General features: G+C 41.9%; 1 protein-coding gene across 1 annotated transcript; it reads right to left on the bottom strand.

Annotated features, from left to right (window-relative positions):
- Nucleotides 1-3,002: 3,002 nt before the first annotated feature.
- klf17 (Kruppel like factor 17) lies at nt 3,003-4,881 on the bottom strand (the record flags this gene model as incomplete). Its single annotated transcript, XM_080725477.1, has 3 exons — nt 4,776-4,881; nt 3,479-4,550; nt 3,003-3,178 (listed from the first exon to the last, which is right to left on the bottom strand). The coding sequence occupies exons 1-3, from the start codon at nt 4,860-4,862 to the stop codon at nt 3,003-3,005; spliced, it is 1,335 nt and encodes a 444-aa protein (XP_080581603.1). The 5' UTR covers nt 4,863-4,881.
- Nucleotides 4,882-15,973: the final 11,092 nt, after the last annotated feature.

The following is a 15,973-nucleotide window of genomic DNA, read 5'->3' as shown; positions in this document are numbered from 1 at the left end:
TAGAAATGTTGGATGTGCATTTTTGGGTGGACAGATACTCATTGCTAAAATCAGAGCACACTACCTGTATACTATTCAAGCACATAATTAATAGGCAACTTATATTTTGGTGGAACGTTTTAAAACCCATAAACAATGGAAAACTGAAAAACAGAAACATTTGAATGACCACTAGAGGGAAGCATTTGCTAAAGGTTGTTTTGATTGTTTCAAACCATGCCAATAAAGCCCCTTTGAATTGAATTGAATAGTTACTTCAGGTTGTCACATATATAGACACATTGGCCTATGTGTTAATTGCAACCGAAGGTCGCAGTTTACCATGAGAAATGTCACAGCTTGTGTGTGTGTGTGTGTGTGTGTGTGTGTGTGTGTGTGTGTGTGTGTGTGTGTGTGTGTGTGTACACATTTTTACAGTCTGTGGGTTGGTTCCCTTGACACATTAGTGACATGCAGGGGTCTCCATATATGGGTAACTGGTCCGATTATACATCACTGGCCCAATGTCCAAGAATTGTTGCGACCTCGACGTCGCATGTCACCCTGAGGCGTCTTACTAGTTTTTAATTTGGTCCAGGAGTTGCCAATCCCACAGTATGTTAATTCAATTCAAATGATATGTATTGGCATGAGAAAACATATTTACACTGACAAAATATAATAAAAACTGTTGAAAATGGGGATGTCATCCATATTGTTTACACTTTATTGGTTTTCTTGTAAATGGTTTGTCCTGTGTTTCATGTTCTAGCATGTTGACCAAAATGAATTCCTCTGACAAATTAGTGTTTGTGTTTAGAAGTATAGGTGGTTAAGACACCAGTCTAGTTTATATAACAAAGCACTGAACTTTTCTTTTTCTCTCTAACAAAATGTAATACAGCAGATGTGAGAAGTGATTTGAATGCAATAAAGAAGTAGTACTGCACTTAGTCAGGGAATTTTAATAAAACCCTGGGAATAAATTCCTTACCAAACAATTTCTTCACCAATGTGTTCGTAAAGGTGTCTAGTAACATATCTAACAAAGATTGAAATTCAACATCCCTAGCAAAATGTTTGACAGCTAGGGTAATTCTGGGTCTCATTCACTTACTATACACTATACTGTAAGGGAAAAGATCCCTCCCAAAAATATGCTTTAAGTAGCATGTTAGGGGTCTAACTGGGTGTATTTAATTATTCTGAATCCATTGCAAGCATTTGTTTTGCACGAAAAACATTCATTGGGCCAAAAACAGAAGCAAAAAAACTATGGTTTAGTGATGAGTCATCACTTTTCACAAGGTGTATGGGGTCCATTTTTGGCCCAAGGGATGTTTTTTGTGCAAAACAAATGCTTGCAATGGATTCAGAATAATTAAAAACACCTAGTTAGACCCCTCACATCCCACTTAAAGCATATTTTTGGGAGTGATCTTTTCCCTTACAGTATAGTGTATAGTAAGTGAATGAGAACCAGAATTACCCTAGCTGTCAAACATTTTAATTTCAATCTTTGTTAGATAGGTTACTAGACACCTTTACGAACACATTGGTGAAGAAATTGTTTGGTAAGGAATTTATTCCCACATTTGACAGATATTCTGCTAACTTTCCCTGACTAACTGCATGCATTCTTTGAATGAAATGGAATCAGCAACAGTAGCACAGTAAGCATACTAACAAATATGACATTTGGCCTTGACTTGGGTTGTTGCAAGTTTGAGACTATTGTCTAAGGCTTTGGTGTCGTGTTGTTTATTAAATGTACAGGGACAAAATAATCAATGTTTAAATGACAGTGAATCCGCAAATAATGACAAATCGTTCGATCTTGTAGCACTTCTCCAAGAACTTAATATAATTTCAGATACTATCATACTAAATGGTCAGTCCCTAACTAATGCTCATACAAGCAAGGTCACCAGTTCCATCTAGTCATGGTTGGTGCCATCTACTGTACTCTCAGCATCTCAGAAGTGGGCTGTGGATTCCAAACTAATAGAAACTTTTCAATAAAGTTAGTACGAGCCACCATTCTAGCAAGTTTTACAGTATGAAATGACCATGCCAGTCTACAAACAATGCCTCTGAACATGACTGACAAACAGACTGTTGTACGTTTTCCCAGTAATTTTATTTTTCAAAGAATACTTTGAGCCCTTTAGCACTTCATATGGTACATACAATCATACCAAACACTTGCATTGCTGAAAAGCATCAAGAAAGCATTCGCACTGCAGCATGGTGCATCTGTATACCGTGTTTCAAGTAAGGCACCCATAACTTAACCGTGGCTGCAGGGTTGAGACCAGTCCAACAAACTGCATGATTGTCAAACATATTCAGATACTGAACAATTTTCCAAAAACCTTAAACTAAAAGTATGCTTGCAAAACATTGTATTAATCTACATGAATTGATCATAAGGTAAATTAGATGGACTCCTTGGCAAAGTTGAACTACGTAGACTATTACATTACACACCTGAATGTTAAGGCAGTCTTTTAGTACCTGATCACAACATTAAGTACATTTAAGGAAAATCTCAATTCTCTTTTAAGGAAAATCTTCAGGCTCCGTTACATTGTTTTGTTTTTATTCTTTAACAGATGTCTTTAAACATAATGTGCAATCTGTGCACTGTAACAAGCAATGCTGGTGACAATTGACAAACATGTCATTACAAACTCTGACCTGATATGAGGAGTATCAAAAGTTATATGAAAAGTTGTAAACACAAATGATTGATTTACAATAATGTACACATACTGGGTCCTGCCCACAGTTAGTGTTCTTTTTTAGATAGCACACCAGCAATCCTATGAAGGCACTCCGCAGCATCAATAACTTATACAGAGGACAGAGCAAGAACTTAAATACTGAACCACTATAACTTAGTCAAAAATAATAATTTGTACAAATATTTACAAAAATACAAAAATAAAATAACCCAAACTTTGAACAGTTATTTGGGACTGCGTGGCGATGTCAGATCAAGAGGAGCAACCAGTGTCCATTTACATGTGTCTCTTCATGTGGAGAGCGAGGTGGTCGGAACGGGAGAAGGCACGCTCGCACAGGTGACACTGGAATGGCCTGTGTCCTGTGTGCTTCCTGAAGTGACGCGTCAGCTCGTCAGACCTGGCAAACTTCCAGCCACAGCCTTCCCAGTTGCAGTGGTAGGGCTTCTCGCCTGGGGGGGAGACAAGGAACATGTCATTAGTCAAATTGTCACTCGACCAAATTAAACCAATTATTCAGACTAAACATTAAAGACCTTGAAGCTATTCCCCACCAAAATCTCTCAAAACTGGTTAGACCAAACGATCCACTACTTATTTAACTCTGAGGGTGTACAAATATGGACACTTGTGATCCTCGTTACAAAATGAATAGGAATAATTCATTTCTACACTGATACATTAGCACCAAGGATGTGTATAGCTACATTAAAATTGTGACATAAAGAAACACTGTTGCATCATGTGCCTACCTGTGTGTGTTCTCATGTGGGCCTTGAGGTGGGAACTCTTGGTGTAGGTCTTGCCACAGCCAGGGAATTCACAGCTGTGCGTTGCAGTGCGCTTTCTGGCCCAAGACCTGCGCCCTCGCTTCGGCTTGATGCCCCCGTCTTCCTGGGCGTAAAACTCCAGCAGAGGAGACGATGGAGGCGTCAGCATCAGCCCCTGCATGGAGGAGGGCTGCTGCTGCTGCTGGTGGACACGCATGGGCTCCCTGTATACGTTATACTGTCCGTGGTACTGGTGCGCGCCCTGGTGGATATACTGTGGTGGGCACGGCGCGTTCATGTAATGTGGCTGGCTCTGAAGGTGATTGTGGGAGTTCAATTCAGCCATCTGACAGTCTTTGCGCCCCATCGGCGCGACATGCTGCTGCAAGGCGTGCGCCCCGAACCCCTGGTGGTGCGTAAACGCCCCGGGGTGCATGGGGCGCATGTGGTCGTACATCTGTCCCATGAATGAGTCACCGCCGGCCGCCATCATACAGGACTGCTCCGTCGCCTCCGTTTTGATTTTGTATCCGAGCGGCGGCGAGGCAGACACCTGCAGGTGAGCGGGGACGGCAGGGGCGCGCAGCTCCGTGTACTCCAGGCCCACGGTGGCTTTGGGCACGTATTCCGACGCAGCCTCACCAGGGTAGTTAAGCTCCGGTGTGAGCAGCTCTGCCACCAGGCTGCGGACGGGGCTGGCGCCGGGGAAGCTCCCGCTGCTGTGGTGATGATGGTAGCCGGGGCTGAGCTGTTGGCTCGCCGCGTCGCAGCCGTCGTGCACCGAGCTGCCGCTGCAACTCTCCGGAGACTCCGGGAGGGAATACGAGCAGGACTGCAGCGACGACGCGGGGCTGTTGCTGCGGTCGTCGTGGACATTCTGAGATCCCAGAGAGTTCGACAGGATGAACTCGAGGTCCACGAAGTTCCCCAGCTCGTCGTCGTCCCTCGGCAGCGCGGAGGGGGCCCGCAAAATGCTGAACTCCACCTGGATGTGACGGTTACCGTCCTCCACGCCACCTGTTGAGCCCCTGTGACACTCCTCCACCTTCCACATCTACAAACACAACACAAACAACTGATTAGAGCAGGCGGCTAAAAAATAAACGATGAAATACCCTTACGAAGTTGTTAAAATGCAGTGGAATATCCTCTCAGTGAAATTAAACGAGCTTTCAAAGTTCAAACGCTGCATTGCAGGAATAACAGTCAAAACAGACGCCAACATTTGCTCCCACGCTGAAGTAATCAAAACGCAACCAATTGATATCACTTTACTTACATCGACAATTTCTGCTTGTTTATCCTGCATCGTCTGCATGTTGGGAAACGAAGTAATGGGCGGCAGCAGCGCGTCAGCCACAGCCATGTTGACAGTCAAACCCGTCTTTCTCAAGTCTTATTCTTAATGTAAATGAGTCAACACGAACAGAACACTCATTCCCTGTCCGTGGATAGATAGACAGTGCTGCTACTAGACACAGGTGCAGTGATCACCAGGATTCAGGATGATCTGCTAATGTTGACGAGAGCATTTTATAAGCCTATGTCCTGCGAGGGGGCGGGGCCTCCGCAGCGTTTACTGCCGTGTTCCACCAATGGGGGGAAAGCATTAAGGGGCAATCTTGCGTGACAGGTAGGCCTCTATTCAGAGACAAAAACATCAAAAGTGTTGTTAATTTTGTTATCTAAAAGTTTGGGGGACTTATAGCCTATTCATAGTCTCATATAGGGACATGCATTTTTTTCCTTTTCTGTAGGCTACTATGTAGAGATTTGTTTCAAAATTGTATGTGCAATATAAATATAACATGTATTATTCTAATTATTACATAAACACACACACACACACACACACACACACACACACACGCGCGCGCGCGCGCGCACACACACATGCACACACACACGTTTCTATCTATTGATTGATTGAATTGATTGAAGAGTTTATTAGCAGTTTGCAATAGAAAATAGTATAGTTTCATGACAGCACAAATCACTGGTACAAGGTCAACTAAAAGGAGATCTTAGTAAGCTTATGGCTTATGTATACAGGAACTACTTTATATATCTAATATAACATTGAAAGACAGAGAAAGAGAGGTACACAGAAATCGAGAATTATTATAAACATATTTTTGTTTTTTGGGGGTATTGATTGACACCTTGCGGCTTGCGCTCTGTGTACCTGTAGTGTACCTGTATAGTAGTCCTGTATATTATATAGACCTATCACATTTCACACTCTAGATTAAACCATGTTTTATCACTAGGCCTACTAACTATGCCTATAGGCTACATATACACAATACTGCATCTTGTAGTGTTTCTGAACATCAGATATGGCACTAACGGGGGGTAATAATGACAGTAATGTTGTAGTGAATTGAGTCTGTTTGTAACGAAATGCATGTCAGCTTCATGGGAACTCCTCCAGGCAGGTAATACAGGGGGCGACACTAAACCTGGCTAATCCGTGGTGGCCTGCAGGCCTGGAGAATCATCTCAAAACCCACTTCAAACCACTTTGCTCTCGTTCAAATGTGTGCCTTGTAACCTAGCTTAACCCGTGGCATTTTAGTAAATCTGATTAAGAATTGGGACCGTTGTTGGTAGACCAGTAGGCCTATTTGCCGCAGGCGTCAAAGTCCCACATAAAAGTAACGGGTTTGTAATGTTAAAAGTCTGCGTTTCGTTTGCATATTAAATTACCAAAAGTAGCCTTTTTTGGTTTCGTTTCGGCTTCTCCGCCAGCAAGTCTGGGGACGAGACAATAAACAGCAACCCAGCCATGGGCCTAATCTCAGTTGACACATCATTAATTTGTCTCGATTTGATCACCGCATGTTTAACAATACAGAATGTGTGAAGCGATAGCTCAGCTCAGTACGGGTCCACTGCGCCACCGAAACAAGTTTATCTGGAAAAGCAAACAAATGATCTTTACCTTAACAACGGTCATTATCATGGTAATGTTCAGGTGGACATGAGGGGGGGGGGGTAATAAATATCAGGTAGTGAATAGGAGATAGCGGTCGATACGAGGCCTATGGCTACTTGTTTGACAACTATGTATCGTTTTTTTTCTTGTTACTAAATCTTTTTTATAATAGGAAAGAAACGTTTAGGAACAACCAAATATATCCTAGTAAGAACTCAGATACTATTTGATAGGCCTATTTAGCATATTAGATTTAGCCTACAGTATTTTGTATTTATTTTTGTACAAGTCACCTCGCCACCAACCAACACACTGTGCAGCCAGCCTACAAAGAGCTCTGAACTTGGAGTGTCCGAGCCTTTATAGCCCGTTATTTTTAACCGGGGCCTCCTACGCAAATCACATTCCGGTTGCGTCTACGAGCCAAGTGGAAATGGACTCAGTTTCCTGAGGAAAAACTGGACACTCGCTTCCTACACTTTCACTCTGCCATACCCCCGCTGCAAGGAGGATAGCCTGCAGACACGAAGAGCAGTGGCAGATGCATTTCGTACCTACATGCCTCACACACACCTGACATGGACTTGGCTTGCCTGCCCTGAGTTGCCTCCAGTCTGTCCAATGCACACACCTGCTAGTGAGCATTATTAGGCGCACAGCACAAGTTCCAAGACTGTATAGGCCTATAGACCTATATTATTTTCATGGTGCCTAAGTTACTAATCTATCTACACAGCACGCACATAAAATGGCAATTTTTGCCAAGACAAAACTGTTCCAAAAACGAAATTTGCATCAAATCAAGAAAACTGAGATGGAAAAGAGATTGCAGGAATGAATGCCACATCCAGGCCATTTACTTAGTTATTCAAAGTGTGTGTCAACGACAAGCTTCAAAACGCCTTTAAATGTAGGCCTATTTATTATGAGAATCCCCTAAAGAGAAAGCGTTGATTTTCTTATCTAGTTTTTATCAAGCACATCAAGCCCAGGCCATGTAAAACCAAACAGCAAAGAGTGGCAGAGATAAAGGAAGACAGGATCACCGGCGGGGTCACGTTTCTCCTTTTGTGTCTTTGTGTTCCAAAAGGGAGGAAGTCTCCCCGCTCCGAGTGTTTTCTAAACACAATTAGCTACTTTAGATTACACAGCCGAGCAGACAGACAGCACACACACGTCAGCATGAGAAATTAGATTAAAAAATAAATACATCAAAATAAGGGTAAAAAATAGACCATTGCTCGGATAAATTGTTTCCGTGTATTAAAGTGTCCACGTTTGTTTTCCTTAAGTCAGATATAGCACATTCCATATATGCATGCACAAATTAATAAACGTAAAAACAGATTTAAGTAGCCGCGCTTGAAATGCCAATAAAGCTCCTTTGAACTGACACATTGAAATGGAATAGGCCTATTTATTAACATACCCATCCACACATTATAACAAATTAGGCCTACTTAGAGCGTTTATTATGCCATCAGCGCGACACACACACACACACACACACACACACACACACACACACACACACACACACACACACACACACACACACACACACACACACACACACACACACACACACCGTTATGGCAAACAGTCCAGTTATTATCTGAGAGGTCTAAAGCATTAGCTATTTCATGACTTTTTTTCCCTGATGAAAATACCTGCTATATTTACAGCTGATAAGCCCGCCCATTTAATTACAGATATTATATAAGGAACTTGTGCAATGGCATTCTATGTTTGTACAACTGTGTTTCCATTTTAATTTTTCAGTTTGAAAGATTTGTGACAGCTCAGATAATCTCACCACATAACCTGCTATCAACACCATGCCAATCACCTGCTGCTGCTTTCTTTCTTTCTTTCGTTCTTTCTTGTTTTGTTTCTTTCTTGCTTTCTTTCCTTCCTTCCCTCCCTCCTCGAGTCCTCCATCCCCTCTCAAACAGACACTGACAGAGACACACGTAAACACACACATTTCCATCCCCAACTTGAGTCACACACTTTAATCCACTGCTACTCCACCTGATCTCCCTTTGAGATAGATAATAACGTGAACACCGCTTCCATACAACTCTGACATGTAATGACACTGTCTTTTCTTTCATTCCTTGTCATGAAAAACCTCCCAACCCCACTTCTTCATCTCACCCCTGTGAAAGAGTGATATCTAAGCACATTTTTTGTAAGGAATGCACACACACAAATTGTGCGCGAGCGCACACACACACACACACACAGCAACCTGTATGCACGGTGGGACACCTTAATGACCATGAACCTGCATGTGTAGTCTATATAAGTAGCAGTTCTTGGAAGGGTCCATTGGGCAACTCAATAATAGTCATTAACCTCGCGCGCACGCGCACACACACACACACACACACACACACACACACACACACACACACACACAGGCCACGCTGCATGAAAAAGCAACAAAGTGATGAGAGAGAGAGAGAGAGAGAGAGAGAGAGAGAGAGAGAGAGAGAGAGAGAGAGAGAGGTTTGGTACCAAAGCATTTGGTACCAAGACCCACTGTTTGACAAAGCATATCAAACATATCAGGAGAAGTGCAAGAGGAAATGAGAGCAGACGCCAAGCTGCTAAGTATAATCATGAGAAGAAAAGGGAATGGTGAAAACAACACTCTGAGGCCCTGTAATAAGTTCCTCTGTTCTTCCTGAGACCTGACTTTGATGCCTGTTGGGTCAAAAGTAAAGTCTGTAGGGTATAATACATCATCTAATTGACTGGACTGGACTGGACTGGACTACAATACCTTACCATACCTTACTTTGCTGAATTCTCAATACTGCTGATAAAGCCTGCATTTATTTTACTCTCTCTCTCCCACAATATCTATCTGTTATTGACTAAAAGACAAATTCCATGGGGTATAGCCTAAATAATGTCCATCTTCTGCGTCTTATATGTTAGTGAGCGAGTGAACAAGGCTCAAACCAAGTGCACGTGTGAGTGAACCAGGAATTAAAAATGCTGAGAATCCAGTAAACTCACAAAGGCTCTGAAATAACAGCCTTCCGCTATGTGGCCCCCGTTTGTCCCAGTTTTAGGTCCCTGGAGAGAACTGAGGTATCTCTCCTGACTCTGACTAGGATTGTGTTTGTCTGTCTGAACATCTGATCTTAAGTTGCAGTATGAGTGAAGTATACTTTAGGAATATTGTTAAAAAGTAATTGACTCTATGCTACTTATAGTCCATATACAATCTCATAATTGAGTCATGTCATACACAATATGGAACACATCAATACCAGACCTTATGAATATATTTGACATTTTTACCATATTTTAGCAGGCCAGCACCGTAGGTATATATTTGACCATATCAGGAATATTTTAAATATCTGAAGTTTTTTTCTTCTTTTCTTTCTATCTCAAATCTTCAAAACAATTGTAGCTTGTTTTTTTTCCTCTGTAAACCTGTGAAGTGTCAATAAAGAAGTTGTTGAAGTTCCAATGATTTTGACATATTATTATTATTTGACACAATTAATGTCTCTTTAATAATATACTACATGACATAAAGCTGCACTAAGTAAGTTTCCTGTTCTACCCCAGATTTGAACCCGGGTCTCCTGCCAAGTGCTGATATTTTTACCATTGAGGTAATAAGAGCCTGCTTGATCAGGGGATAAACTGAACTTCAGGTCTAAATTTTGTGTCAAACCAGAAACAGTCGTGTCAAAGGTCATGTCTCACCCAGACACAGGATCGAAATGTCTTGATAGAAGACACGGGAGACCAAATACAACCTCTACATTTGTAAATCTTTTAATTGTATTCATTAATAAAACATTACAATAGAAAGTGCTGCTTTAATGGACTACTAAAATGGACAAACTTCTATTCCCCTAGTGTTCACCCATGAGTGAAACCCAGCAGACAGCTCATGGTGAGTAAATGGTTTAGCTGCATTCAGCGCTAATGAATCCATTAGATGTTGGCTGTTAGCCTAATGGGATCAGGATAACAGATACTTAGCAGTTATCAGTCAGTTGTAAGGTGCACGTGTGAGATCAGGATGATCACATTCACACCTACTTAGCAAATCTGAGCATGCTGCAGCGATGACCCACTGAGTTGAAACTGTTGGAGAAACAGATCAGTGAGGGCAGGGACACAGATACAAAGATAGATACTACCGTAGAAGTTAACAGTTATAATCTGGACAAAGATTTTCACTAAAAATGTTGGTGTCTCTGTTTTATCCTTCAAGCAGATGGATAGAAGAGGTGTTGGAGGATCATTTTCACAGTGGGAGAGACTTGTGTTGGTGTGCTTTGTGGTCTACTCCTCCCATGGGTATACAGTATATGCCCCATGCAATAAATGTTGGAGTACTGTACAATGTAGTCACCACATCGAAACTGAAATATAAAGCAGAGGTCAGTGATAAAGATCTGATCGGTAGATGGAACACACGTCATATAGAACATGTCTGGAATTCTCCTCCAGTGCTGATCAGTGGTTTAAGGTAAGTCATGTAATTCCTGGAGGTGCAGGCGGAAACGTTGTTCAGAATTGTTCTGTTCAGAATTGTTCTGTTCCGTTGCATTGGATTTTCTTGAACTTTATTTAAGGCACCCAACGGAGATTTATAATCAAACAAGAATACAAAATAATACAATACATTATTACAGTGATTAAACATTAGTATAAAGTAACCATGAGAATTATAATATACCATGATCCTGACCAAAGGAACGTCTGAGTGACCAGCAATTATAACACAATGCCTGAATCTTTATTTTGACATTATACTTATGGGTGTTTTTATAATTGTAATTGTACAGTCTTTAGCAAATTATAATGCATTTATACTTCTATTCAATTCTATTGTATTTGTCAGGAAACACAAGAAGCTTTGCTGCACATGCACTTGATCGGCCAGCTGTTTGCCATGAATAGCCAGCAGTGTATCATTATACTAGTGTGAGGAAAATGCCTGAAAACGGATACACGTCTCTATAAGAGGCAATACACAGTACCACTACCAACACAAGTCCAGAAGAAGAGAGATGATATGGTTTTGATTGCAACATAATGTATATTTGATCTGTTTAGGAGCACTCCTTGTGCTCTGGGGAAAAAAGTGATATCCCTCTATCCATCTTAGCTGCTCCAGTTAGCTCAGCTTTCAGTGGCCGGTTCTGTGTAACTTCACTAAACAACTATGATATTCTAGGAACATGCGTGACAATGGGACAGAATCAGGCCTTTTGTTGTGCCTTTGTGAGTGTTATAAGGGACTCATATGATGGTTGACATTTCTGGTTATTTAACCAAAAATTGTGCGTGTGTGTGTGTGTGTGTGTGTGTGTGTGTGTGTGTGTGTGTGTGTGTGTGTGTGCGTGCGTGCGTGCGTGCGTGCGCGCATGCACACACTTGTGCGTGTGTTGTATAGTATTACATGTTCCTGTGTTATTGTTCTATTAGCCCAGTAATTCCAAAACTTATTCAACCTAAGATCCTAATCTGATAACTAATGAGACCCAGTCACATGCAACACTCGCGCTACAATCCTTAGTGTTCAGTTAACTCTGAGAGGGTGTTAAGATTGAGCCATGGTTATGCTCTTCTTACTGCATATCTGGTAGCAAATTATCTTGTGTATATACTGCATTGTTGTATACAGTCTTTGTAGACACCCGAACATGCTACACCAACATTGCTTCTTATACCTACGTGAGTGACAAATGCACCACTCTTGAGTCTTGATTCACTCTCAAAGTCAAATGAACACAGAGCATTTTAGACATGGTAACTTTATTTATACAGCATCTTTCATACACAAAGGCAACTCAAAGTGCTTTACAGAATAAAAACAAATACAATCATGCAACAGTGCACTTTAAAAAGAGATAGAGAATAAAATAGAGATCATTAAAATAAGATAAAGGTGCATTTATATAAAATGATTTTCAACTTAGACTTCAAAATGTCTAGGCCAGGGTTTACTGTGTGCCTGTACTCAATGTTATTTGGAGAACCGCCAGATACAAGGTCTGAGATCCATAACTTAATAACAAACATTTGGCCAACACATCAAACTGAAAAGAAACCCTGAGCGAACAGCAATCAGGATAAATTCTAATGTCCATGCACATGCATGGGATGACATAGTGCTTCATCTCTTTGCTTTGTGTGTCATGGGCGACGGAGAAGCTAAAGAGCGTCACCACACACACCCTGGGTGAACGTGAGGGCAAGGCCTGATGTATTGTGTGTATCCTGTCTGAATATGGGATCCAGCGTGAAGGTTAGGAGTTCATCTGCCACTGGGGGCCACCCATACAGATCATACACAGTAATGCTCAGTGTTCCTTTAAGCTCTGGGGAGTGTACAATAAATATCCTCGCTGTCAGGCAGAAACTATCATTTAGAAATGTCAACGTTTTGTGTGTTTTTTGTACATTAATCCCCTGGCTACTTCATCATACTACAGTGTCACACAAAAGTAGCAAAAATAGCTTTTTTGATCTGCTGCTTTTGCAGAGAAAAAGTGGAAAAGTGTGTCTGGGTTTAATAAATATTGAACCAATAACATTATTAACAAGAGCTTGTGTCAATTGGAACACAGATATATATTTTTTCCATTTCCTGAAGTAACAGTTTGAGACATACAAGGTTTCCACCAGACAGTCATGATAATACAGTATGTAACCAAATGGCCCGGCAGGTTTACATTGTCTGAGTTACAGTTGGACAATATTGATTGATTGAATACTTTATTAGTCAAAAATGTAAACAGCACAAGGTACAATAAGACATTAAGGCTAAAAGGATAACACAAAAAAAGTCCTGGGGACTTGTTTCCATTGTGGTCCTATGCATTTAAGACTGAGGATTGTACTTATGTAGTCATCTATCTGGAGAGAGCTGCAGTGTTTCCTGATATGGAACCATTTCCTTCACACGCCTCCTGTGGAGTAAAGATCTGTGTGTTGGATACGGTATACACAGCATCAGCACCCTTCTGGAGTTTTACATTTCCACAGTAAGTTAAGTACATCACTCACCTGTCAGAGTAATGATGGACATCCCTGTTTAGCCAGCAGACCCCCAAAAAGACATATTGGACGTGCAGACAATGTTAGAGAGGCAGGGGCTGAAACTTCTAAAAGGGCTTTGGGGAGAAAATATTGAAAATAGCAGAGCTCCAAGCTCAGCGCTTGTGAGCTTGGAGGTCGGCTATTTTCGGTGCTTGATACCACACTGAAGTAAGCATAATTATGTCAATACTGGAGATGTGGCATGAGAGAGCTATATTCTTTCAAAGATGCTGTATTCAAGTTCGGGAGAGTTTGGGCAAGACAATTCTCTTGAATGCTGCCTTCAGGTATGGCATGGAAAGAGGGCATTTGCGTTTCTTTCACCATAGTAAAAATTACATTCATGGTCTGGAGAGGGCACTCTTTACAGACAGATAAAAGGGCAGGGGCTCAAGCCCCCTTTGATGTCTATGTGTGCCTGGCATAGAGCACTTTTAGAGTGGAAAAAAAACAAAACAAAACAATAACATCATTATATAATGCTCAATTGGCCAACGTTGCCAGGCAACCACTACAAATCAAGCCTGTCAACAAACGTGTCTATTATTACTAGCAACGCAGTTTCATTCCAGGAAGTAGAAACCGAATAACCGGAGGTCTCTAATTGCTCTTAATGTCACAACATTTACAGATCTACCAGGCTTTGAAGTAGACAGTCTGTTAGCACAGGTAGGCAGGCACTGCTAGAGGAATCCTTTTGATAAAAGCTCTACTGTATGTTGTGATCTTTTGTAACGCAGGATTTGATTTTTACATTTTATGTTGACAGGAAAATCTGAAATTGTGGCAAGCCTCAGGTAATCTGAGACTGAAGCATCTGAAAGAAGGTGAAACCAGTGTGTGTGTGTGTGTGTGTGTGTGTGTGTGTGTGTGTGTGTGTGTGTGTGTGTGTGTGTGTGCGTGCGTGCGTGCGTGCGTGTGTGTGCAATGTTAACAATTATGCCAGGCCAGTAGAGAGTGCAGCAGCAACAATTCCACAGGATAAATTAGACATATCGTGTCATCGCCTCACCCCAACACATACAGTACATACAGCAACTACAACATGGAATGAGAGAGGGATTAAAGATCCAATAGGTTTTATTGGTCACATGCTCATACGTGTATATGCATTGAAATGTTGGTGTGGGAGACTCAAAATAGAAAAGCACTTGTTAACGTACCGGTAAGTAATAGTAATACTTACTGGGGAAAAGGTGTAAAGTGTGCAGAGCGTGGAAATCTTAAAATAACATTTCACAGTCCATGGAGGAGAAGGATGGAGAGGCAGGGAGAAAGAGAGAGAGAGAGAGAGAGAGAGAGAGAGAGAGAGAGAGAGAGAGAGAGAGAGAGAGAGAGAGAGAGAAAGAGAGAGAGAGAGAGTCTTTAACATTCCTCCGTGTAGCAGTGTGACCTCAGCGCAGACGTCAGGTCTCCGGGGGTCAACAGGTATGTTTGTTGACACAGTCTTATCTCCAGTGCTTAATTTGTGCCGGAACAAGCCGGATCTTGTTCCGCTACCTTGCTTTTACGGACCGGGACCTATTTGATTGGATCCGCCACCTATTCGATTTGGAATCAAGGATCCGGGACCTTCCCTGCACAAAAAGAACAGATCTACAAGCTATCCACCCATATCAACCAGAGATGCAATATGGCTTGTAGGTCTGTCAGCGCAGCAACTTGCGCACAGTTATGACGCGGCCGTTGACTGGATCAGATTCAGTTGCGCTGCGCTGTGGCTGTGCTGAAGGCTGTCTAACGGCCGGGAGCCGAGAGGGGGACAGACCTGTTACCAGCCCGGCACGCTTACATGTGTGGATCATGCGACGTTTACATTTAAAAAGCAATCGATTGCTTTAAATCTGGAGCGGAGCGTGGACAATAAAAGCACGGTTTTGTGCACGTTATGATAAAGCATTTGCATATCACCCGCAGCACATTCAAATCTCAAGCACTGACTGTTGCTGTTAGCCAGTTAGCGTAGCCTAGCCTTCACGTTAGCCAAACAAACTGGAGCTCTGGTCGTTAACGTTATGTGCTCACTGCTCAGCCTCTCCCCTGTTAATAAATAAAACTACACTTTGACGTGTACTCAACGAAACAGACTGTTTTAGGGAGCAGCTGAATGCCCAATATAGTGGGAACACCCAGCTAGAGCCCCCCACCTCATGTCTAAAATACACTTTTTAGCCAGAATCCAGAAAAGAAAATATTTATTATTTAAGCCAGGATAATATAGGCAGGGGTCTTCAACAGGGGGTTGCTCAGAGTCCTCAAGAGTTACTACAGGGGGTCTATCCTTGTGTGATTTATTAACTTAAATCACACAAGGTAACACAGTAAATCACTACTGACTTAAACCCCTATCCCTTTATTCTGAGGGGTAGGGTGTAGGGAAGAGCAGACCATACAGAGCATGGGGTAAAATTACTGACAGTTTAAATGTCTGGTAAATGCACTGATCACAG

The sequence above is a fragment of the Nannobrachium achirus genome, assembly GCF_963921795.1.
Source record: "Nannobrachium achirus genome assembly, chromosome: 5".
NCBI classification, from domain to species: Eukaryota; Metazoa; Chordata; class Actinopteri; order Myctophiformes; family Myctophidae; genus Nannobrachium; species Nannobrachium achirus.
This window is presented reverse-complemented; position numbering and strand designations above follow the sequence as displayed.